General features: G+C 45.2%; 1 protein-coding gene across 1 annotated transcript in view; it reads right to left on the minus strand.

Annotated features, from left to right (window-relative positions):
- Positions 1-21,608: 21,608 nt before the first annotated feature.
- The window catches only part of LOC138567102 (solute carrier family 22 member 20-like), a 645,277-nt gene continuing 641,776 nt past the window's right edge, over positions 21,609-25,109 (minus strand). The window contains exon 10 of the mRNA XM_069644972.1: positions 21,609-22,279. Coding sequence (XP_069501073.1) covers positions 22,060-22,279 — 220 coding nt within the window. The 3' untranslated portion in view covers positions 21,609-22,059. The remainder of the gene's footprint in view (positions 22,280-25,109) is intronic.

Genomic DNA, 25,109 nt, shown 5'->3' on the forward strand with positions numbered 1-25,109 from the left:
GTCCTGGGGTGAGAGCCCAGTTGCTTGTTTGTGGCAGGAACAGGCAGATGGATGACAGTATTTTTGTTATTGGTACATGGAATGTAGTTTGTCAGGGTGTGATGTTTTGATGGTTGGGTTTGGCCGTGGAAGTGTCTGTCTGCCATTTGAGTGTTACGTGTGCGTATATCTTGGAAGGTGGTAGTTGTGTTGTTCTGGTATGTGACTTGTTCTGTGCATGTATGGTTTAGTAAAGGAGGGAGGTGTGTTGTATTGTGCCTGTCTGAGGTGAGGTAACTTGTGATGTCATGAGGAATGTTTATGTGTGGATGATGGAATATTCTGAGTGAGTGTTCTGTGTAGAGGCGGTTACAGCTGGCTGGCCCTGGGTGATGGGAGCTGGTGTTGTCACAGCTTATGTCCTCAATGTCTTCATGTGGAACTGTAATAAGAAAGATGGAAATAAACTTACATGAAGTTAACTTAAGGAGCCCGGAACTTGCTTTTTAACAGCTGTGAAGAACGTGCGCATGCACTGTGGAAAACACATAGCTGTGAAGACCACGCACACGTGCTGTAGATAACACGTAGCTGAGAATACCACGCACACGTGCTGTAGATAACACGTAGCTGGGAAGACCGTGCACACGTGTTGAAGAAAGCACGTAGCGGTGTAGACCACGCTCACGCGTAGAAGAGTTCACGTTGCAAAGCGCACGCGCATAGGAGATTTCACACAGCAGAGAAGTCTGTGCACATGCGTTGGAAGAAACACGTATCAGTGAAGACCGCAGCAGAGTTAGTGACACGAGCAAACAAAAACCACGCACGCACGCAACTACTTCACCCGTTCTTGGCAAGGTTTGGTGGGATTCTGTCAAGAGGGGCAAAACTAGAGGGGGGGTCCCAAAGTTATGTAAAAGCTTATAAATGATGTGTCATTTGACGAATCTACACTCAATTTGGGAAACTGATAACCTATAGAAATAAATGATGTTGGAAGTTTGGTAGGATTTTGTCAAGAGGAGCAAAATTAGAGGGGGGGTCCCAAAATATTGTAAAGGCTCATTAATGTGGTGCCATTTGCCAAATCTACACAAAGGTTTGCAAAAAGATTATAGATCTAGATATAAATGTTTTTGTAAAATCTGAATGGATTTTGTCAAGTGGGGGCTAGGTTAAATGATGATTGTTTGTGCATATATTTGACACTTTTGAAAAAATAAAACATGGGTGGATTTCCAGCAAAATTGTGTAAGGAGCATTGAGAAGGACCTGAAAGCATGGTTTTGCAAATGTGCCCGTGTTTTATTTTTTGACCAGTGTCATAATGTAGGTACAAAAAATAGTGATATACCTTTGGTGACTGAGGTGTAGCCAGTGGCCATAGGCAGTGGCCACATTGTCCGGGTCATATAATAAGGTAATGATCGGGACAATTTGGCTACTGGCCATGACCATGAGGGACAAAACATGGGGTTAAAGTGGCCATGTCCTCCTGGGACTAGCTTTGTGGTAAAGTTATTTGAAATTGGTATAGATTTCAAAAGGAAGAAAAATGTGCTTGTGGTAATATGGTCATAGAGTTCTCTTTTTGCCTTCTGTAGGCTGTCATGGACAGTGAAGAGGGGCCCTGTATGGAACCCCACCTTCCCTTTCCATGGTGGCCATCTTGGTAAAGGATTTTCCTTCCTACACCGGGACGCCGCAGGCGTCCCAGTGTGGGAAGAAAAATCTTTTTTTTAGCACCCCGGATTCCCGCTTTGGGAACCTAGGGTGCTAATGGCCTTCATCAATTTAAAGGGACGTTATGGTTAAATTGCACTAATAAAAACCTATGAAATTTAGTAAAAAAAACTTTGTTAAAGGGACATTATGGTTAAGTTGCGCTACTAAAACCTATGAAATTCAGTAAAAAAACTTTGTTAAAGGGACGTTATGGTTAAGTTGCTCTACTAAAAACCTATGAAATTCAGTAAAAAACCTTTGTTAAAGGGACGTTATGCTTAAGTTGCGCTACTAAAAACCTATGAAATTCAGTAAAAAAAACGTTGTTAAAGGGGCGTTATGGTTCCAAGTAAAACCGAAAACCCCCTGAAATTCGCCAGTCATGGTAAGCTAAGCAACCACAACTCGCGCCTCCACCGTGCACTGCTAAGACTAACACCCAGGACATCAAAGATGACATCACAATTGTCATTGATGAAATCACTGATGACATCACATGTGCATTTACTTTTCATTAAAAGTCTGTACAAGGGATTCTTATAATAATGTTGACAAAAAAGTGTCAAGGATAATTGGAATAAATATCATGAGCTAATTAGTGCATTAAGCAATGCATTGATATAAATAGCATTCTATTATGAAGTTCTATCCAGTATGCTAAGCTACTCATGTAGAAACGTAGGCATTGTGTGCAGCCTACATGATGGGGGGTGCAATATTCATACTCTTGCCATGTTGAATAGTGAAATGATAACTGCTTTCTTATTAGAGTTTTGCGTACTGTGAAACATGTAATAAGTAGCTAATAAAACCCACTTACTACATAATTGCATTATTACAGACAAAACACAAAGAGACAACAACACATATAAATATGAGTATATACAGGGAAAGTGAAGTAAGCAAGAAAGCAGCAGTATTAGCAGAAAGTGTTCATAACCTAACCGATCTTTATGCAGAGAAATGATTACTCTGTTTCAAAGCTGCTACTTACCCTATGTATATGTATCACATGATGTGACTGGACCCTAAGGAAAGTAGTGTGAGTACAATGTATCCATATATGAGCATATACAGGGAAAATACAGTAATAAAAAAACAACAGAACTATCAGAAAGTGCTGATACCCCTACTGATTATCTTCATGCACAGAAAGGATTGCTGTCTTTCAAGCCTGTGTCTTCCCCTATGTATATGTTTCATATGATGTGACTGGACCCTAAGGGAATTACTGTAAGAACATACTGGAAGGATAAGTCTACAAATATAGCACCTTTTAAATTTTTAGTTCCTGACTGTTACTGAAGAAAACCATGTCACCTACATATGTCAGTAAAGGTAAAAAGGGGGAGCCAGACATGTGATGTCATCAGTGATGTCATCAATGACATTTGTGATGTCATCTTTGATGTCCTGGGTGTTAGTCTTAGCAGTGCACGGTGGTGGTGCGAGTTATGGTTGCTTTGCTTACCATAACTGGCGAATTTCAGGGGGTTTTCGGTTTTACTTGGAACCATAACGTCCCTTTCACAACGTTTTTTTTACTGAATAAATATATACGTTGGCGCATGCCGCAATCTATTCACTGCATAGCTTGTTTCTGCAGCATAATCCTCTTCATCTCAAACCCGAGATGTTACTTATCTTTGATACTTTCTTTGATACTCATAGAATATCTACGTTCTCTTTCCTCTGCATCTCATCTGGGTGCGTCAGTCTTGCTTCATGTGACATCACCAATTCTATTCTTTTGCTCATTTTTCATACTTCGTCAGGGATTTCATTTAAATTGCCATCATACTGTCTTGTATGCAGGTATGGCTTTCTCAAAGGGAACCTTGCTTCCAGGATTCTCCTTGGTATTGGTATCTTCACTGGAACTGCACATATTTCACACTCTGGTTCCCAACATACAGGCAACATGGGCAATATGCTTGAGGTGGGGTACTTGGCCCCTTCTCTATAATTCAGTCTTTCATCCGAAGTTGGGCGATTGACGCTTCCATGGCCCTTACAGTGTGGGGTGAAATAATCCCTGGATGCGAGAAATAAATACCACTCAGTGTACTTGCAAATCAAAAGAAAAGGAATTGTGCTAAAATTGCAAAATATGGGGAGATGCGAACTGCCTTTCACAAAGAAAGTGAAAGACACATGGCAAGGATATTTTGACTAATCCATGAAGATCTGAAATTATATGTCCATGAAACAGCAGTCCACAGAACCCTCAACGGGATGTTCGCAGTGTGTTCAGCAGTTGCAGTCAAACGGAGCACTTTCTTTCATGAACATTAAATAAAATGATATAATTTCATTTTTCCCTTTAAACTAAAAATATGCTCAGTAAAATGGTTGCCAAGCTTTCGAAGTATGAACATGGTTTCTGCCTATCACCAGCTCATTTACATGGACAATTTCAAAGCAACATGCAAGTAATTTTGAAACTGTATTTTATAAGATTTCATTTTAAATGCATTTAGGCACGAGTTACAGGCTGTTTGTTGCAAGAGGCCGGGAAGGTGATTTATTCAATATGTGAAAGCCAGCTCCCCTCCCTGTTGCCTGGGAGAAAGACATCTGGCTGCTTTAATTGTCAGTGCCTCCCTTAAAAATACAAGAAAAGAATTACTTTTGAGATCAGAAACACAGTGGACCAGATAAGATTGGGTCTGGTCTGGCAGTATTGGTGACCTCCAGGTAACAATTCACATAAAAAGTGCATTAGCTGCTCATTACCTCTTGAAAGGCTGAGCTAATGTAAACACAGATCCCTCTACTGACGTCATGCCTGAAAAGAGCAGAAGTGAAACTTTAAAAAAAAAGTGGGAGGTCTGATCAAATGAGTGGTGGAAAATTAGCATTGTTTGAAAGGGAAGAAATGCATGTTATCATGTAAATTGGACAGTGTACGTCACGAAATAGTCATTCTAAGCTTAAGCTTTTATTAAAAGTGAAAGTTAACCCATTCTCACCATATAAAAACAATTTTGGTGGGAGAAACACAACTGAAGTTATAAATGAAAATGTGATTTGAGCCTTCTTGTGATTCTCTGAGATGTGAACATCTGATAAAACATACCACTAATAACAATAAAATGGCATATTTTCCACTGATATGATTCCAGAGTAAACAAAGAAAAACTGTATCTTTGCACAGGAATGACCTACAGACTTCTTACTAGTTTTATGTGATTCGCTGTCAGATGTAGTTTTCAAAAATATATGCATATCTGTCAAGATGTTAAAATGAAAGGTACCTGTCATGTTGTGGGATTTTGAGTTCAAAATCATGACCGAGCCCACTTGTCGAAGTGAGATGATGAAGTGCTCTCCTCCCCTGGTGTCCCAAAACACTCCGAAATTCCCTTGTCTCATTAGCACACAAGGGGTAGTGGAGGCTAGCCAAACCCTTTTGCGAGAATCATGACACATTAGTTATGTCATCTGCCCTATAACTAAGGCAACTTGCCTCACAGCAGGGCTTTCACACTAATTCAATGAGGTGCCCTGTTGCAGAAATCTGGCGTGAACATCCCAGCAGAGAGAGGCCTAACTTGCAGTGGAGCCAGGAGATATAGAGACTGATTGGGACCCTTTGAGCCAGGAGAGGAGGCCTTTGACTGCTCCCCTTTGGCTGTCCCTAGCAGTGTGCTCTGATGCTCTATGATGTTCAATCCTGACCTCTCCTGTAAGTAGAAATACCCCAAGCCATAGATTGTATAAGCCCTGTATTCGTTCAGCATTGCCTTAGATATTGTTGCCAAAAGAATTAACTTCAAGAAGCTGTGTTTCCATGTGTGTGTCCCATTCTAAGGTGCAAAACGAAATTGTCCCGTTTTTCCCATTGGAAGGTAAAAACAAATTCCCATTTGCATTTTTTCCACTTTGTAATTGTGCCATTAAGATCGATTTTTCCATTCTGTTCTGGTAATATTCCCCAAAGCCCTGCCTGTCCTTCATGGTGTAACAAAAACGAATTCCTATTTCTTTCTATGCTTTCCATTGCAACTGTGCTAAGTAATTTAAAACCTATTTTCCCATTCTGTTCTGGCCATAATCCTCAAGCCTGGTGTGTCCTTTTAGGTGTAAGAAAAACAAATTCCCTTGCTTTCTATTCTTTCCCATAGCAGTTGTGCTAAACTATTTAAACCGATTTTACATTGTGCTCTGAAAAACAAATTTTCCCTTTCCCTTTCTGTCCCCATAATGTTTCTGTAAGAACTACCTAAAATCCGATTTTTCCACTGTGTTCCCACTCCCTGCCACTGCCTTCCATTCAAAAGAGTCAAGTGTAGTGGATCTTAGGAGGGTGAAGTGTGACTCGGTTCACTTTCTTGTGTGCTTTGAACTGTTCTTTGCTTGTGTTGGGGAGTGATGTAAAAGCAAACTATTGTATGGTATATTCTAATGTCATCTCTGAGTTGGTACTTTACCAAAAAGGATATTTTGTCTTTGTGTTGCCACAACATTGGTCGCTGCTGTAATCTGTTTGTCCTCATTTGCCGAAATAAATTACTTAATAAATATCTTAGTAATACACACCGGCCTGGTTCCTAGTCTATTGTGGCACAGGGTATTTGTTGAGGTTGTGTGCGAGACAGGTTTGAGGCCTTATTAAAAAAAATAATCTAATAATGCCGACACCTTCATTGTGGGGGAAGGAGCTCCCTGACTTTGGTGTTGCCCTACAATATACCGCGACAAAACGGTTGTCTACAACTCCCAGCACTGTGAAGGTGGAGGGCAACAAATGCTGGATACTGTTAAATCTGTATGTTCCCAGAAGAAACTGGATTCAAATAATGTGAACTGCACTAACCTGGATCAGACCGCAAACAGAAGCAAGTGTGAATTCCCCTCAAGGCCCTACGACTCCTCTGCTGTAACACAGCGTGAGAAGACTCAGAACCCCCAGGGAAACCCTCTGGGGAAGAAAACCCTGGTCGATGAAGTCTGCAGATTGCTGGAGAATTGCAGAAATCCTGGAGACTGGTTGACCGCTGCTTTTCAAGAATGTGTTAAGGAGATCTTTCTACAATGGCGATGATCTAAAGGATATACTGAACATGAAGGATTAAGGGTTGTGTGGAAACGGACATGGATGGTTTATCCAGAAAAGAAGGTAAGTACCAGGATAGCGGAGCTGTTTGTTCTTTAGCAGGGAGTCAGTAATTGAGACTGAGCATACAGAGTTGAGAGCTAGATTTCCTACAGTATGACAGAAATATAATGTTAAGTTTGGGAGTGTTTGTGTAAGTTATAAAGAGTGAATAAGGAGGGAGTTGCTACCGTAGCTTGCATACAAAATGTCTTCAAATAATCCTTGTTGCTAGACAAGCAGATAGTGTGTGTCCTGTCTTCATTGAGAAAGATCGAACTGACACGTGAAGAAGAGGGTCTGATGATGTAAAGGTAGCGAATTCTGTAAAATGAAAGATCTGTAAGTATTTCTGAAATTCAACGAAGAGTAGTGATTTCGTACCGTTACTAAGCAACGTGATCGCGTTCCCGGAAGGGAGAGCTGTAACGAGCATTCAGTGAGAACGCTGACACTATTATTGCTAGCGTTCTGAAAGAGAGAGATCCGATAGAGATTGTGAACGAAGTACATGCAATTTGAGAATAGGAACAGTACCTAGTATTCAGGGACTTATGATGTGTCTTCTATGGGGGGAACTGATGAGAGGTGTGTGTGAATCCCAGCCTTGATAAGTGTTTCTGCGAGAGACCATGGGCGGAGTCCATCTTGGGAAGCCATTAGACACTAGCACACTACCCGCATTCACCTTCCCCATCTTGGAGGGATTGCAGAAGACAGCCCTAACATGAGTCCAATTGCGCCAGCGCTGCCAGAGCGTCCACCGACCCCCAATAGTCCTAACAGATACACCTGTCTGATGTCCGGAAGGATACCAGCACTCCCACACCTGCAAAAGAGCAAAGCACCAAGGGAGATCAGTTGAGAAATACTTAAGTTAAGTATGCCATGGAAGTCATAGCTCGTTCCAACTAGGGCTTCGCTGTGAAAGACAGACAGTGAGCTTTTGTTAATATTCCAGAGATAGTGGAAAGACATGTGTGCTAGGATGTATATTTGTTTGTTGTTTCTCTTTTTTCTCCTCTCTTTGTTCAGGTGCGACCAGTAATATATAAATGTGAATGTTGATAATGTGTCTTGTGTTTGTTGGGTTTCATGAAATGTTAATGCCTGGACCAAAAAGGGATATTGACCATGATTTAATTGAAAATGAAAGGGTCGGTCTGGTTAGGACTGTGAATGTGCATGGCTTTGCCAAAGATAATATGTGGTATAGTTAAATGAAAAGTGTGGGGAGAGAAAGTAACGCAGATTCTTGTTAGGTCTGGTAACCCATCCCCCACGCTTCTCGCATTCCGAAAGTATGTATTCCTAGTGAGTCCTCATCAAAGATAGCACAGTGTTAAGTTCACCTATCATCTTGTAGAGTACATGGCTTATTTCAGGGACAAGCAGTCCAGGCTACAGTCATTCCAATCAACGACAAGAATGTACGAGGAATGATAAGAAGGAACATGAAAACATGTACGATGTAGCCTGAGAGCATAGTTGAAAGTAGAAGGTTCTGTTTTTTCGCACAGCAAATGGGATCAGGGGGTGATGAGCTGCAAAGCGGGAGAAATGAGAGGGTTGGCTGAAAAGGAAGTAGCAAAAACTAATGAGGAATGCTTAGAGATTTGGAATGTCATATGTGAAAAAGCTGACGTGGCAGAAGCCACAAGAGAAACCTATTAAGATCCAGTTACTTGCATATTTCTTATCTTTTAGGGGTGTTGGCACTATACCAGTTGGAGTGAACGTAAATTGTACCAAGACTTTGTGTGTTGCGGAATTTGCCCGTGGGACATCTGTTATTCCCGTTATTGGGTCTGAGAGACCCTAGCATACCTTCAGCTCCCACCGGCCTGGAAGTGAGTGTGCAGCCTTGCTTTCTTGCACTCCCCTTGCACTCCCCTGTTATGATTGTCTCTGAAGCCTGTTTGGTTTTTCTAATGTGCTACCCCAATGATTTGGACAATTGTACCCTATCCCAAACGATCAAAGCTTTGCATAATCTATGTCAGGCCATGGAGAGATAAACTGGAATTAAAGACGATATTTGGCTAGATTCACTTTTCGCCTTGGTTTCCGTCATGGCTGAAACTGACTGTGAAGGCCCATTTTTCTTTCCTTGTCCTCTTTTGTTGCTGCCAGGTACTTTTGAGATGTTGTTCTGCCAAGCTACCTCAAACAGCCGCCATGATGTCAGGTACTCTGTCTACGGGTAGGGCCACTTCCATCTCAAACCATATAGGCACGCAAACTGAGTCAGGTGTGAATCCAGGGTTTATTGGGCCCCCAGGTACTGTTTTGTGTCCTCCACTTGATTTAGATAATTTTTTGGAGCATTGGGCAGATTGTGAGAGAAATGGGAAATGCTTGTTTTGCCTTGCACGCTGTAGGAATATGCTCGAAGTGGAAAGAGCATGCAGGATGTTTGTAGGTTTTGGATGCCCAAAGAGGATTTGATCAAGGAACAGCAACTTAATTTAGTAGTTAATGAATTAACTAAAGGGGGAATGTTGGGGTGGACATTTGAGGTCCCAATGCGGGGAAGAGGTTTACGTTGCGCACGTTATACTATGCCATGATGCAGCTGGATTATATTAAGTTTGCAACTAAAGCTGTGTTTATGTGGAATTTTATTAATTGGAATACATGTTACTTAGTGTGTAGTTATGGATGCATAGTAGATTTGCAATATGTAGCAAGATAATTAGCAGTAGCATGGATACAATGTTATTGTGTGATGTACAACGTATAGCGCTTAGAAGCATGTAACAGGGAGCTTTGTGCATCAGAGAAGCTCACAGAGGGGGAATAAATCTTGGACAGTGTACATGTGGGGATTCTACAATGGTTTCAATTGCAGACGCATTTTAGGACATTGGGGAACATGGGTTCTTTGTTGGTACATGGAGACATCGCAGAGTGCGGTTTTCACTTAGTTGGGGTTTGTGTGAGCTGCTGAGTCTTTGGGTTGCAGGAATGGTTTTCCCTGCATCACAAAGGGCTGAAGGCGAGAACAGAATGGGAGTTCATCTGGTTGGGTGTTATGGCCAGATTGGATTTGTAAATATAAGCAGCGTTCTTCCGGAGAGCACGTAGGCTTGTAGTTACATGGTTTGTTGAATTGGGGGTTAGTTAATAAAACACATGTGAGTGGTGCTTTAAGGGTAGAGTTTGTCCAGCGTTTAGTGGGCTCTCAGGAAGATAAGCAGGATGTGTGCTGGAGGCTACATGATCTGAGATGGTGGTTGCAAGTAAGGTGAAATGAAGAAATGTAGGAAGAAATAATATGAGAGGCCAGCACGTTTGGGGTGATAAGAATTTTACTGCTCATTCAAAGGAATGATTATTGTTTCTCTCCCTCCTCTTATTTTTGCAGTATTTATAAAAAGCCTTGCACATCATGTACTGGGTTAAAGGTTCTCTGACAAATGGGGCAAGTTAACTGCTGAATTGTTTTCAGTTAATAACCCAATTATATTTTAGGATGTCATGACTGATTACATAGAAACTATTTGTTGAAGGGGGGATGTTTTCTTCATGTGTCCAATGGGATTTGGGATCAAAGGTGGAATTAGATTTCCTTGTACAGGGTTAACAAATGGGATTTCGAGTGGTGACTTTGTAACAGAATATGTGTGATTATGTAAATTGTTCAAATGTCTATAAAAGCTGCAACTTTGTTGAGCACAGTAAGGAACTATTCGTTTTCAGCATCATGAGGCTAACCCCTTCCGGTCCACAGCATGCAATAAACTTGCTTTTCTCATAAAGTGTATTTACTCTCCATTGCAGTTGTTTTTCCGCAAGGCACTAACTTGAGAGACTGTGGGAGAAAGGGGCAAAGTTACTTGTGTTGGAGCATGTAACTTCTTTACGCATTCCAATGAGACTATTGTGGTGAAGCTTCAATGATACTAGCAGTTACCTCTCTCCTTCTTTTATGGAAACCACACAGTTGAAGAATGCTTAGAGAATGAGCCAGCTCTTGTCCCCACTACCCCTTCCAATCGCTCCTCTGGCAGGCAAGTACCAAACCCACATCACAATTTCAATTGCCTAAAAATGTATGCATATGAATGCAGTTGCTAACAATTAAATGCTTTACGTTAGTAATTGCAGGGCCTTTGTTAACAGCAAAGCCCAAGCACCGTTTAACATGTGTTCTGTTCTGTTCGGCCATGGCTCTATAGGTCAGCCAGGTCGAGTCAACATAATGTCGGGGCAGGGGCTAGAGCCTGATCTGCTCAATGGTGTTGCACCACTGGATGTTTATGCACAAGGTGTTGTCTACGCTGAGTGCATGGAGAGATGGGTTTCATGTTAACCTCCAAAAATGCTCTTTTGAATTACTTTTCTTGATATGTCTTTTATTATATACCTTTTGACTACCCGATAACCAGTACAGTAAAACTAAAGCATTTCTACTTTGGGGTAGAAGCTTATGTAAGTAGCAGTGGTGTGTCCAGACTCCTTTTACTGGGGTGGCCCAAGTGGTGTATTGATTTATGCAGGGGTGGCATGAAGTACAATGGCACACACACATAAGGATCATAGTTTAGAATAATAGGGCGGCACCTGGGGTGGCCTACCAGATTCCAGGAGCAGCTTGTGCCACCCCAGCTCACTTCCTGGACACGCCACTGGTATGAAGGTAGCGGCAAGTCAGGGGAACTGTGAAAATATGGGAGTGTGCCGTGTAGTACACACATAGCATCACACCCAAAGAACAGCCGCAATGGCTTTGGACCTGATGAGCCAAGAAGAGACGCGCAGAGGGGGGCGACTACAAACATCTCAACTGCTTCACGGTCATTGCGGAAATTCCTTCACATAAAAAGCATGCCTGGGGCAGCCACTGTGTGAAGCTTGATGCACACCTGGTGGAAATTGAAACAGCAAATAAACATACATTTATGTGAATGTGAGACGAGGGAGTACAGTGCACTTAGCAGTGTCACTCCTCCACAGTAGCAAAACTGCAGTCAGTGGACCACCACCAAAGGCGGTGCTGAATACATACTGAATACATACGACAATTTTACACTGTCACTATTTTACACTGTCGCTAATGTGTAGCGACAACAGAATACACATGCAAACCACGGTTTACTAAATGGGCAGTTGCCAGGTTGATTTCCAGCCAATACTAGCAACTGCTGCACAGGTTTGCAAAGTGGCGCTTTCTTTGCTTCTCTGGAAAATACGACATGTTATGTTATGTTACTTTGCATTTATATAGCGCCTTATGTACCATTGGTATGATCTCAAGGCGCTGGTAGGTTGAACATAATGAGAATATGTGTTAATTACCAAAAGTGTAGGTAAGGTTTAATATGACTTTTTCGTTAATGAACACCTCGTTGAGAATCGGGCCATCAGTTTTTGTTTGTGTGGAGTGAGGGACAGCTTTCAATGTCGGAAAGTAGAGCTGCACGCTTTGGAGCGAAGATTCCAAAAATGTAACTTTATAAGCAAAAAGTGCTTGCTGTGAAGTCGAAACTGTTACCATTGCAATGAGAACATCAGATAGGAGATGTAAATGAGGGCATCCGAATGGAGATGGCATATGAGGATGGACACATAGCCTGCAGCAGCAGTGTTGTTTATTTGCCGACACATTCAACGCCCATCTTTAGACTAAACCTATGTCACTGTCTACACATTCACACCCATTCCCGGCCAAAACTACACCCCTTTTGCAATATTTCCCTGCACTCTTTCCCTGCAGTTTGTATAGTGGATTGAATTTTACAGCCATCTTTCCTTTCAAGATGGCAGGCACTGTATGTTAATAATTTTGACATGTACCTGTTTTTATGCCTAAGAACTATGTATTGGTGCTTGTGCATTATATAAGGATTGTTGTTTTGTTTTTAAAATGAAAAGACAACTTAACATTGAAAGCCAGTACTGCTATGTTCACATTGAAAATGGCAATTTTCTTACTTGGAATGTCGGTCAAGTGTCGGCCTATTTTCTAAAGAGCGCCGGCCGGCCGTTCATAGACACAGGATGTGCACAGGACGTCTTGTTTTGGGCAATGCTGCGGGGCATCCCAAAAGCGAGGCAGGGTAACTGATGTTACCATCAGCAGCCTGGGAGAGGGGCAGCCCCAACCTTATCTTGCCTGCTCCTCTCCTCCCCCCCAGCTCCAGAGACACGCAGTCTCTGCAGCACAAAGCCAAAGGAAGGGTGAGTTGTGAACAGCCACCTCACCCTTCCTCCAAACAGCAAGGTGCTAAGCACCATAAGGAAACCAACAATCAGGCAGGGCCCAGCTTCAAAGACCGCCCCTACCAGGGGGCCAGACAGTCGGTTATCCGGCCAGGGGCTGTGACAACAGCAGCCCCCACTACCTGCATAACAAAGACCCAGGGCCTCCCTGGGTCTTATAAATAAGAGCCGCATGCTCTGTTTGTGGACCCTGAACAGGGACCCAAACAAACAGGAGGTTCACTGTTTACTCAGTGTCTTCCAACCTCTTTTGCTTCTTTACCACAGAACCTCCCACCCTACAAAAGAAGGGAGAGGAACAAAAAAGAAGTACAAGGCACTGTACAGTGCCCACAACAAGTCGTGGGACACAAGAAGACGGGCACGGGCCAGAGGGGGTAACCTCAGGACCCGATGCCCAAAAGTATGATACTATTATGATATGTGATTATTGTTTATTGCCATAACCATATCTGTACAATAAAACCCTACAGCCTTTTATTGCCAACACTTGATACAATTTGTGAGCCAATTATTATGGGTGAGGGTTTGGGGGTCGGCCAATACTAATGCATGCATATGGGTTCAGCAGTTACCACAATATTGCCGGTACATGGTGGACGCTCAGCCCAGTGCTTCATTTAGCAAACTGTGGGCTTCAGAGGGTGTGTCCCCGCACGCGGAGTGACCACTGCGTTATCACACAGAGCAAAAGTTCCACACTAGATAGCAATATTGTACATCCAGCTCCTTTAGCGGGCTGAAGGTATGGGACGTTGGTAAAAAATAAATAAAAAAAAGACAACTTGCTTTCTTTCATTTTACAAGTGCGTGTTTCGCACAGTGCCAAGCAAGAACTCAGAGCAGCGGGTTTGCAGACCCAACACTTTCCAGCGAGATCACATAAAAGCACTAGCAATGCTTTTGATATTTCTCGCAGAGGAATTTGTTGATGAGCTTTCTGGATTTAAAAGGTGAGCACCTTTTACACAATTTGCTGGCAACGATATAGGCAAACCTCCTTTCTACAGTAATGTTATCGTGTGCTGATGATTAATTGTGGCTAAGCAGGGGAGTTAAGACTACATGGGGTTTTCTAAACAAATACACTGATCGAACTATTGCTTCCTTTAGGAGAGGCACATGCTCACAGAATCCCATAAAATTGACACACAAACTTAACTGTAACACATTTGACATATTTTTTAAATGAATTGAACGTGTCAGAGATCTGTGTAGACAGTTATTTTCCCTTGAAAACTGTCCAGAAGTCAAATATGAGATACATAAACTCAGCCATAGCCCAGTTAGGTACACTTCAGCATTGTTGACTTTTTCATAAAATGGGAAGAAAAGATATAATAGGCTCTGTCATCTGTGCTGTCGGCTCGACAACAGGTGGAGCCTGATTGTGGGAAGTGAAGGTGTGAGGGTGATCACCCACCCAGGGAAGCTAGCAGTAGACAGCAACACTTCAATGCTCCTTTTTTGGTTAAAGTGTGCATTCTGTTTGGAATGTTTGACCTTGCCTGGGGACATGGACTGTGTCGACGTCCATGTCCCCACGATACAGATCCTCAAGCAGAAAAATCCTTTCCAGCTTTGAGTGAGAGATGCCACTTATTATGCCTGTGAAAGAGAGGAGTCCAGATCCAGGGACATTTCTAGGCCTTGTTATAATAGCCATTGAACAGCACATACTGCCCCTGCCCCACACACTCACACACTGCCCCCATCTGCACATCCAAACACACACTGCCCATAAGCACACAAACACTGTTCCTGCCCCCAACATACACTGCCCTGATTCCCACACACACCACCACTGCCAGAAGAAGTGCATCTACACCTACTGCCCGTGCCACCCCATATACACTGCTGCTGACCGCCACACACCTCCGGACACACATACCTACAGCACCCACAAATACACACTACCGAGCCCCACACATACACACTACCCCCACACACACACTGCCCCACACACTGACTCACCCCCCCATAAATACTGCCATGTCCCCCACACACACTATCCCTGCTACACAAATGTGCACTGCACTGACACATACTACCTGTTCACCCACGAACACACTGTCATGGATCTCACCCACCCAACACACACACACTTACAAACACTGCCGACGCCACCCCAAAAACTCACACTACCCCTGTTTTCCACCATACACTTTGTCTGCCCCCACACAGAATATGAACATACACACAGCCCCACAAAGGCACAATACCCAGCCACACACACATACACACTGCCCCCACGCACACTACCCTTACACACACTGCCCTTGCCCTCCCTAAAAAACCTCTGCACCCCACACACACACCGACCCTGCCCTCTCAAACACTGCCGGTGTTGCTCCCACACATACTGCGCTGCCCACATACATACAATGGCCCCACACACTCTCTGCCCTGCCCTCACACACTTCCTCCCCACACACTGCCTTCTCCCACACACATGCTACACCTACACACACCACCCCAAAACACACATTTCCCAGTCCTGACACACAGCCACTGCCTCCAACAAACAGTCACTGCCCCACATATACTACCCATGCCCCCTACACACTACCCCTACAAGCAAAATTCAACTGCCTGTACACACACTGCCCTCACACATACTGCTTCCCCACTGCTGCCCCACACACACTCTGCCTCCAAACCCCCGGCACACTCTACCCTTAGGTATCCTGCATCCACAACCTGTAACCTACCACATACACTGCCCTAGCACACAAACTATCAATAGGGACTTTAACACACACACACACTGTTTCGATTGGGTAATAATAATGTATGTATATATGTTCTATGTAAAGCGCTTTGGATCAACGCGCTATATAAATGACAGGTTATTACAAACCCACCCCTACCACACACACTGCCTCTGCACCCCCCACACACACTACCCCACTTCCACCCTGAGCTCTTTACACCCACCCTGCTCTGACAACCACCAGATGCACTGACCTGCCCCCACATACAATTTCGCCACCCACCCCCACGTTGACACACACAATCTGCCCCATCCCACACACTTTTTTCCTGCATCCTACACACACTGCCATCGCGCGCACACACACACACACACACACTAGCCCTGCACCCCACGCACTGACCTTGAACAGTCCCAAACAAACTTAAACACACACATGCTACCATACACATTGCCCCCATACATATGCACACCACCCCTGCTACATACTCTTCCACACATACACTACCCTTTCTGTCTCCACACACACTACACCTGACCCCCACACACAGTCATGTGCCAAACAAACACTGCCCCGTCGCCCACAGACACTATCCCTGGCACCCAATGAGTACTATACCAGCACATACTGCCCTCATCCACACACAAACACTGTAACTGACCCCAAACACACACATCCCTACAGACACTGCCAAACCTAAACACACACATGTTCCCTGTAACCCCCATACGCACACTGTTCCTGTTCCCCCCACATACACATACTGCTACCACAAATGCACTACCCAGCCCCACACACACAGACTGCTCCCCACGTACTGTTCCCAATTTCCCAAACACACTCCTCCCTGCATACAATCCCAGAATCCATCCACCGACTAGCCCGGACACACAAACACACTGCCCCTTCCCTCCTGCCACAGAAAACCCTGCCCCCCAACACCCACTGGTCCTGCTGACAAACACTTCCCCTGTTCCCTACACACTCTGCCCTGCCCCCACACATACTAGCCCCACACACTCACTGCCGCTGCCCTCCTATACGTCCCCTATTCACTTTCACCTCCTCCAACACACATGATATGATATGATATGATTTATGATATGATATATGATATAGCATTTATAACACGCCTATACACACGTGTTTCAAGGTGCAATGAGGCAAGGGAGGGGAAAACAGTGGAAGACAGACAACGATCCTACTAGGCCAGGTGTCATTCAGATTGTGCAAGTGCGAGGGTAGGGAGAAAGGGAAGAGTGCCTGGGGGAAGGGAAAGGGGAAAGTGCAGTACATGGGAAAGAAGAATAAATACGATAAATAAAAACGGCCTGATGGTGGCAAGTTCAAGGTAAGAGCAGACATAAGTGCTGGTAAGGGGAATGTAGGGATACAGAACTAGTCCCTAAGTGCAGGGGGTTGCCAGAGAGGCAGGGCAGGTGTGCAAAAGGCGGGACCTGGCCCCAAGATCAGAAAGGGTGGCCAGGTAACCAGTGCAGATTCGGCAGGGACTTTCAGCAGGGGAGAGAGGCAGAGAAAGCAGAAGCAAAGAGGAAGGTGTTGAGGCGTTTCTGGAACCGGAAGTAGTTTTCCTCAAGTTTCAGGGAGGCAGGAAGGCTGTTCCTGAGGGAGGCCCCTGCCGAGGAGAGAGATAGACCACCAACTTGTTGCTTGGAAAAGCGGCTAATCCTGAGGGAGTTGGAGGCAGATGAGCGTAGAGCCCGAGAAGGAAGGTATTTAGGAAGAGAGAGTTGAAGGTAATGCAGCCCCAGGCCCCAGAAGGCCTTGTGGATAATGGAGAGGGTTTTGAACTTAATCCTTGCAGCCACTGGGAGCCAGTGCAGAGATTCCAGTCCTGTAGAGATACGATCCCTGGGCTTGAGGCCAAGGACAAGTCTCGCAGTCCTGTTTTGGATAAGTTGCAGAGGGTGGAGAGTAGAGGCAGGCAGATTTAGACAGAGGCTGTTGCAATAGTCCAGCTTAGAGAGAACCAGGTCTCTGGAGACGGTGAGCTTCTGGGGAGAGGAGAGGAAGAACACCTCTGAGGAGGTGCAGCTGGTAGTGTGCCTTCTTAGAGACGTCGGAGATATGAGGAGAGAAGGAGATTGGGGAGTCGAAGATGACCCGAGGTTTTTAGCCTTGCAGCTGGGAGCAGGAAGAGGGCCAAGAGAGGCCAGCCAGAGAGCTGAAGGGAAGGAGGGAGAGGGTGTGCCGATGAGTAGAATCTCGGTCTTACTGGCATTAAGGCAGAGGTCATTGGCGGCACACCACTCCTGGATAGCAGACAGACAGTCAGAGATAAGGGAAGGAGAGGAGGAGGCCGAGGGTAGCCTGAAAATGAGCTGGGTATCATGCGTATAGCACTGAAAATTGGGGCAGAGAGCAGCGATGTGGTGGGCAAGGAGTGCCAGGTATTGGTTGAACAGCCAAGGAGAGAGGTTAGAACCCTGGGGGATGCCACAGGTAGAGAAAAAGATGTCGGAGAGGAAGGACCCAAGTTGGACCTGGGAGGGTCGGTCAGAGATGAAAGAAGTCAGCCACGCCAAAGCCTGTCCAGTGATACCCAGGTTATCACGGAGACGGTTGAGCAGGATGGCGTGGTTGACAGTGTCAAAGGCAGAAGAGAGATCAAGCAAGATTAGGACACACGGGGTGTTGGAGTCAAGGTTGGAGAGACATGCTTCCCCTACACACACTACCGCCAAATGCACACTCCCCCTGTCGAAACACTGCCTCTGCCCTTATACATACTATCCCTGTCCCCTTGCGCGCACACACACACCCACACACACACACAATCCCTGCCACCAAATACAGTGTCCCTGCCTGCACAGACACGCTGCCCCAACACATACTGACCTCCACAAACATCTCCAAACAAACTCATACTCTGCTCCCAAACCCCACACACACTACCCATAGGCATCCCTAGTCACAACCTCACTCTTACCACACACACTGGCCCAGCACACACACTATGCCTGGAGACCCTAAATATATGCACATACTGCCCCATTGGCCCCACACACTGCCCCGCCTCCGCACACACAGCCGCTTCCACCCACACACACTGCTCTGACGCCCCCAGTCACACTGCCCATCTCCCACATACAATTCCCCCACCCACACAAACATGCACACTGCTCCCACACACTCTTCCCCTCCCTGTATTCCACAGATACACACTGCCCCCACGCCCTCCCACACACACACGTCCCCATACACACTCACATACTGTCCCTTACCCACACACTGCTGCCATACAAACACATGACCCTGGCCCACACACATACAGACACTTCACCTGCGTGCCCCCCACACACACTGACCTTGACTCCAAAATGCCCATGCCCCCACGCAAAGCCCCTAGCTAACCCCATACACGTTTCCAGCTGACTAATGCATTTTTCCCACAAAGATATGGACATACTGCTAGGGAACCCACCAACACACTGTGCTGTCCCATACATACTCCCCCTGACATACACACATGCATACATTGTGTCTTTTCCCACACACTGTGCACTCACCTCCCACCCCCACACTGCTCCCACCCCTACACACACTCCCACACTTCACAAACACAATGACTCCACCCCTACACAGCCCCACATCCTAAATACAACTCCAAAATTCCCACACATGCACTGCTTACTGCTTCCACACAGACATTACTCCAACCTTTTCACTTACACACTCCCGCACCTCCCACACAAACACTCCCTTTCCCCAAAGATACTCCACCTGCCCTCACTCACTGGCACCCACACACTCAGCATGTCTGCAACCTGTCCCACACACGCAATGCCCTAACCCATATTGTCCCCAACCACGTTGTCCCTGACTGCACAAAGTGGTCCCATACGCCACACATACACTGTCACAAACCTACCCCACACACACACACACACAATTGCCCCAGCCCACTAACCCCCCACCCCACACACAGGCCCCACACACTGCCCTTGTCCTCCACCACTCCACTGCCCTAACACCACTCCATCCCACACGTGCAACACACCACACACACAAACACACACACACACAACAACATTTTGAGCACCTGGCAATTGGTGGGAACCCATGGCAGCACTATTGGTCTTACCCAGGAATTTAATGGCAGGACCTAGCAATGGTGGGTGTACCTGAACATTTGATGCCAATCTCTAGCAATGATGCCCATAGTTAGACATATGATGCCAATTCCTGCAAAGGTTTGACTACTAGAGCATATACTGGTAAAGCCTGACAAATGCTTATGCAATGCCTATACAAAAGCCCAAACTATTGGCTATGTCAATGCTTGTTTAGATCAAGGGAGTTCCTCATGGGGTGGGAAATATATTTTTTCAGAAAACAGATGAGCTGCCCCTGCTCACCAGGCATTGGTGACATTTAGTCTTTGTGAGTTTTGTTTTATAATGCATTCTCAAACTAATGGGACACCTGTACTCCTGGGAAACACTGTCAGACTGAAGGAATGCGAATTGAACAAAACTCTGCAGAAAAATGGACTTTGGAAGGGTGATAGGTTTGCAGTGTGGGCACTCAGGTGCTGTGGCTGCTGCTGAGGAGTACTAGTAGGGAGGGGGGTTGTACCTCTGCCAGATGCAACACATTCACAGGCTGGGCTGCTGAAAACCTCTCGGGCTGGTGATATGAATATGGATCTCAGCTGAGTCTGTCAATGCTCAAGCGTCGCGCAAATGAAAGAAGAACGTCTATTTATTTATTGAGCATGTGTTAGGTGCTTATACAACATTGTGTTTCAAAGCGCCCACAGGCCAACAGGGAGGGCACACGGAATAGAAACAATCAATACATTGGAAGATAAAGACGCACGTACGAGGCCTTGTGAGCATTCAGAGCATGCAAGTGCAGAGAGAGGAGAGGGCAAGGGGAGTAAGTGCTAGATTCCCCGTGCTCGTGAGTGAGCAGCAGGTGTAAGTGCCCAGAGTACGAAGTGTTACGGATCTTTCATCTGTAAAAATAAATGGGTAAGTGCAGGCCTACAGTGCTGAAGGCCAGTAAGTGCCAAGGCAAGTGCTGTGTGTAGGCGGAGGCTGGAACGATTGGGTGTGGGAGGCCACGGCCCCGAAGGACACATAAGGGCCCTGGTCACCAACCACAGCGACCGTGAGATTAGCAGAGGAGGGAAGAAGGGAGGAGGGGGTGAAAAGGAAAGTCTTGAAGAACTTCTGGAATTTGAGGAGATCCGGCTCAAGAGGAAGAGGGAGGCTGTTCCATAGGAGGGAGCCAGCTGAGGAAAGAAATCGGCCTCCGGCCCTCGGTTTAGCGAAACGTTTTACACACAGAGCGTTGGTACCAGAGGAACGTAGAGGTCTAGAAGGAGAGTATTTAGTAAGAGCAAGTTGCACAGAGCATGGTCCCTGGCCCCAGACAGCCTTATGAATGATACACACATGGACATGAAAACCAGGAAGATGATCAAATACAGTAAAACAAGTGCTTTTTGATTAACACAGGTGGAATGAAACACAAATTAACAATTTGTGCTGCAGCGATTGCATGCCACAGACATTGCCAACTGCTATGCCAACCATATAATCGCTTATCAAATCCCTTTCCCTACTTCGTTCTATGTAGCATTGTTTTAGCCAAATGTGTATGTCCTAAACCCAAAAATGTGTATAGAACCTGCACCATAGAGAGCTGTGCTTTATTTTAAAGAATATGTCAATTATATGTACAGAGTCAGAGGGACGATGAGTACAAATAAATGCACAAAAACATAACTCGAGAAAGGAGAACAAATTGATCACGATAACTCTGATTATGTTTTAATTTGTAATTGTATTTGTAATTTTCAAATACAAAGTAAATGCCATATCACAGAGTGCAACGCTGTTCTCATAAATCCTAATCGTCAGGAAAGATCTTCATATTCCAAAGGCTTCTGGTAAATAATAAAATCAATACCCTGTCTGGCTCGGCTTGATTCTTGCTGCTGTTCATGCCATCAGCAGCCTGATCTTCACGCCCCATGTGTTCCCGTAGATGTGGGCTGCAGCAGACCAAAGCCATTTCCAGACAGGAGAGTGCAGGCACAGAGGGAGTTACCGTAGTGCAAGCTAGTGTCCCCTGAGCGTATAGGAGGGCTGCGATCTCCAAGGGCCCAGCCACATGTGGCATTATTGTGTGTCTCGCTTGCGGAGGTGTACAGTGGTCAAAGCCAAGAGGACGATGGCTGCAGGTCATGTTCCATGATGCACACCTTATATTTTCTGCATGGTGGAGAGAATTCAAACGTTTGGGTCTGCGTTGTAACACGGTTTGTTGCCAAGAAAGAGATTTTTACTGAAATTGGCAAGGAAAATTGGATCTGGTTTCTGAATTGTTGTCCTGCTGTGTGATTTTGGTGACAGTGGCAGTAACAGTGACAGGGTGGATTCTAATGTTCTCCCTTGCCTTATATCCTGTTAAAAAATGATCCTGGCAAGTATGGTCCTCTTGCTGTGACAGTGCCATCTGCTCGCTGTCCAGGTTTTTCTCCAGGAGGGGCTTTTGCTTCATCCTATGTGGAGATAAGGAAATGGATCAGCCTTTATTGGTGTTCACCTTGAGCAAAGTGAACAAATACTATTATTGGTCGATTGATCTCCCTAATCCCCACATGTATCACACACCTCCCTGAAAATGATCAATTCACCGCAGATCACGCTCACTGTACCCAATTCTTCCTCAAATCTACGAGGCATAACCATAAAGAAGCTACTGGGAGTAACTCTGACTTAAGTCAGATTTGCTAGAAGTAACAATGAACTAACTCTGACCTAGAAATAAGTCAGGGGTATGTCAGATGTACACGTAGTAAATACTTTGTGAATCAAAAATGCCAGTCCAGGTTTAAGGCAGGACTAAATCGGAGTAGCTTATTTGTGAATTCTGTTAGGCAAGTAAGCAGTTGTTTAGATTTGATGTGTTTAAATGAAAGACATGCAGTTTATTGTAGCTAGAAATCAGCATGTCCCGAAAATATTTCCTTTTGATAAAACATACTTTGTATTTAGTGGTAAAAGCTAGAACATGATGCAGTGTTTAAAATCCTTGGGATTTTCATTTAAACTCATATCCTTATACTTCTTGAGTAGAAACAAGAGTGCATCTCTAAAACTTTGAATTTTACTCAGGGCATTTTTTTTGTGACACAATGGTGGGAAGATGTTCATTTTCATTGATTAAGTTAACACCAAAGTGAGCTCTACAAATAAGAGTCGCACCAGACATTTGTACTCCACAAAAACATGTAAATACTTTCAACCAAAGGGCAGAAGAAGTACAATAACTCCAAACAAAAAAAATAGGAAGCCTGCCCCTTCTATCATCCGGAGAGCTCCGTGGGTATTTTTGGGTCAGTGGCACCCGACTACCAGTTCCCCAAGAAGTAAACTAATATTATTGCTGCCGGATCTGCAGAGGAATTTTTAATTTGCAGGAATTAGCTGGTGCAAAAAAGTATAGATCATAAACAGTCAGATTTAGGTTTACATTGGCCTTCATTACAAGTCCGGCGGTAACCGGGCCGGTGCTACCGGCGTATTGCCGCCAGACATGTAAAATTTACCAGCGCCTGGCTTGCCGGTACCACTGGGGGATTACAACCCCGGCGTTCCGGAAAGTCAGGCACCGGTAAATTGGAAGTCCCCATTCCCATTGAGTCTCATACGATTAAAAAAAATGTTTTTTAGAAACACTACCCCACCCACAATCCTGACACCCAGGCTTAAAATGCCCGAACTGAAAGAACCATTCTTTTACTAATCCTTACTCTGTGATTTCTCCTCCCTCCCTTACCCCCAAACCCCCTTCAAATTGCTCACAATGCCACTATAAACAATTCTATGCCCTTCCCTCTACCCGTTGAAAGCGTCCCTACCCAGCCCCATCCTTGATGGCCAACCCCCCCTGCCATCACAAAAAACCTTTGTAAATTCATATATAACAATTGACCCTCGACCGCCATGGCCACCCTGCCTCTCTACACAATCATAATAGCCAACATTCCCTTCCATTGCCACCAATTAAAATCACCTGGGAAAGACCCCGGTAGCCAAAATGCATTAAAGCCTTTATGCCCCTACATTAATAGACACCCTCCATAGAGCACCAGACCCTTATTCTCTTCTTCAGAAAACCATCTCCTGTCATAACAGTCAAAGGAAAGACAAATTAAGCACCACACGTAATTGAAATCGAACCCCTTACTGTACTCTTCAACTCCTCATCTTCCCTACCTAATGCTTGCCATTATATTCCTTGCACTCCCTTTCGCCCCTATTCCTTCCTTGAACTTCAAACCCTGCTCCTCCTCCTTGCTCACCAAATCCCCCGTCCGGCAAATCCCTGCTGACCCCACGTAACGTAACCCCAACAAATGTCTTCCTTTTCCCCTGCCCCTCATGCTCTCACAAAACCCAACCCCCTACCACATTTCCCTGGTGTCCTTTTCTCGCACCCTTGGCCGGGTAACAAGCACCTATTCCGATTCTTTACGTGTCTGCCCAGTGTGCTTTTTCATAACAGGGCACAACTCTGCCCCTTCCCTTCCCCTTTTATAACCAATACCTTCTTACCTTTCTTTTATTTTTAACACCAACTTCACTTTCCCAAACTTCCCCACCGTTAAACCATCGTAAACCTGCACCAGCATCCCTATGACGCACAACCCCCCTGGACACTGTGTCCTAAACCTTGTTCACCCCACTTCTTCCAACATCTCTCCCTTTACCTTGCCAATACCCCCCTTTCACCATCCTCTTCACCTCCTTTTGACCCATCTACCCACTTGCTCCCCCACATAATCTGTTCCTCTGAGCCATAATAGGCCCTTGCTAGCACCTTGGACCCTTTTACCTAATTTATTTATTTATTTATTGCCACACCCTCCTGCACTTTGTCCTCCTGCTCATTTTACTCCTGATTCCTCGATACAGTCTGCCCACCAGCCCTCTGCTGACGTCAAACAAATTAGTTCCGAACCCCCACCGATGTTCCCCTTAATTATTTTCGCCTAGACAAAATAAGAGAACTCTCTATCTCTATCGCTGACCGGTGTGCAGTGCTCAAAATCTCCCCGGGGAGCAACGTGAACTGTGTGCTCCCCAGGGTCACCCTTATCTGCGCTTGTCTATGCCCTTCTTCTCCACTGGGCTGCTAGTACTTTGCAACTAACCAGCTCTTCTTGCCCTCATGCGTGCCTCCTGGCCTGTGCTGAAATGCGAGTATATTCTGTGTTGACGTTAGGGCCCCTTACTTCCCCTGTGTTACTTCAGTGTCTTCACCTAACTCTGAGGTGGGAAGCTGTGTCTCCTGACCTGGGTATGGTTCTCAACAAGTCCCTTCTT

This window comes from Ambystoma mexicanum, chromosome 2p, assembly GCF_040938575.1.
Source record: "Ambystoma mexicanum isolate Mex_15411 chromosome 2p, UKY_AmexF1_1, whole genome shotgun sequence".
Lineage (NCBI taxonomy): Eukaryota > Metazoa > Chordata > Amphibia > Caudata > Ambystomatidae > Ambystoma > Ambystoma mexicanum.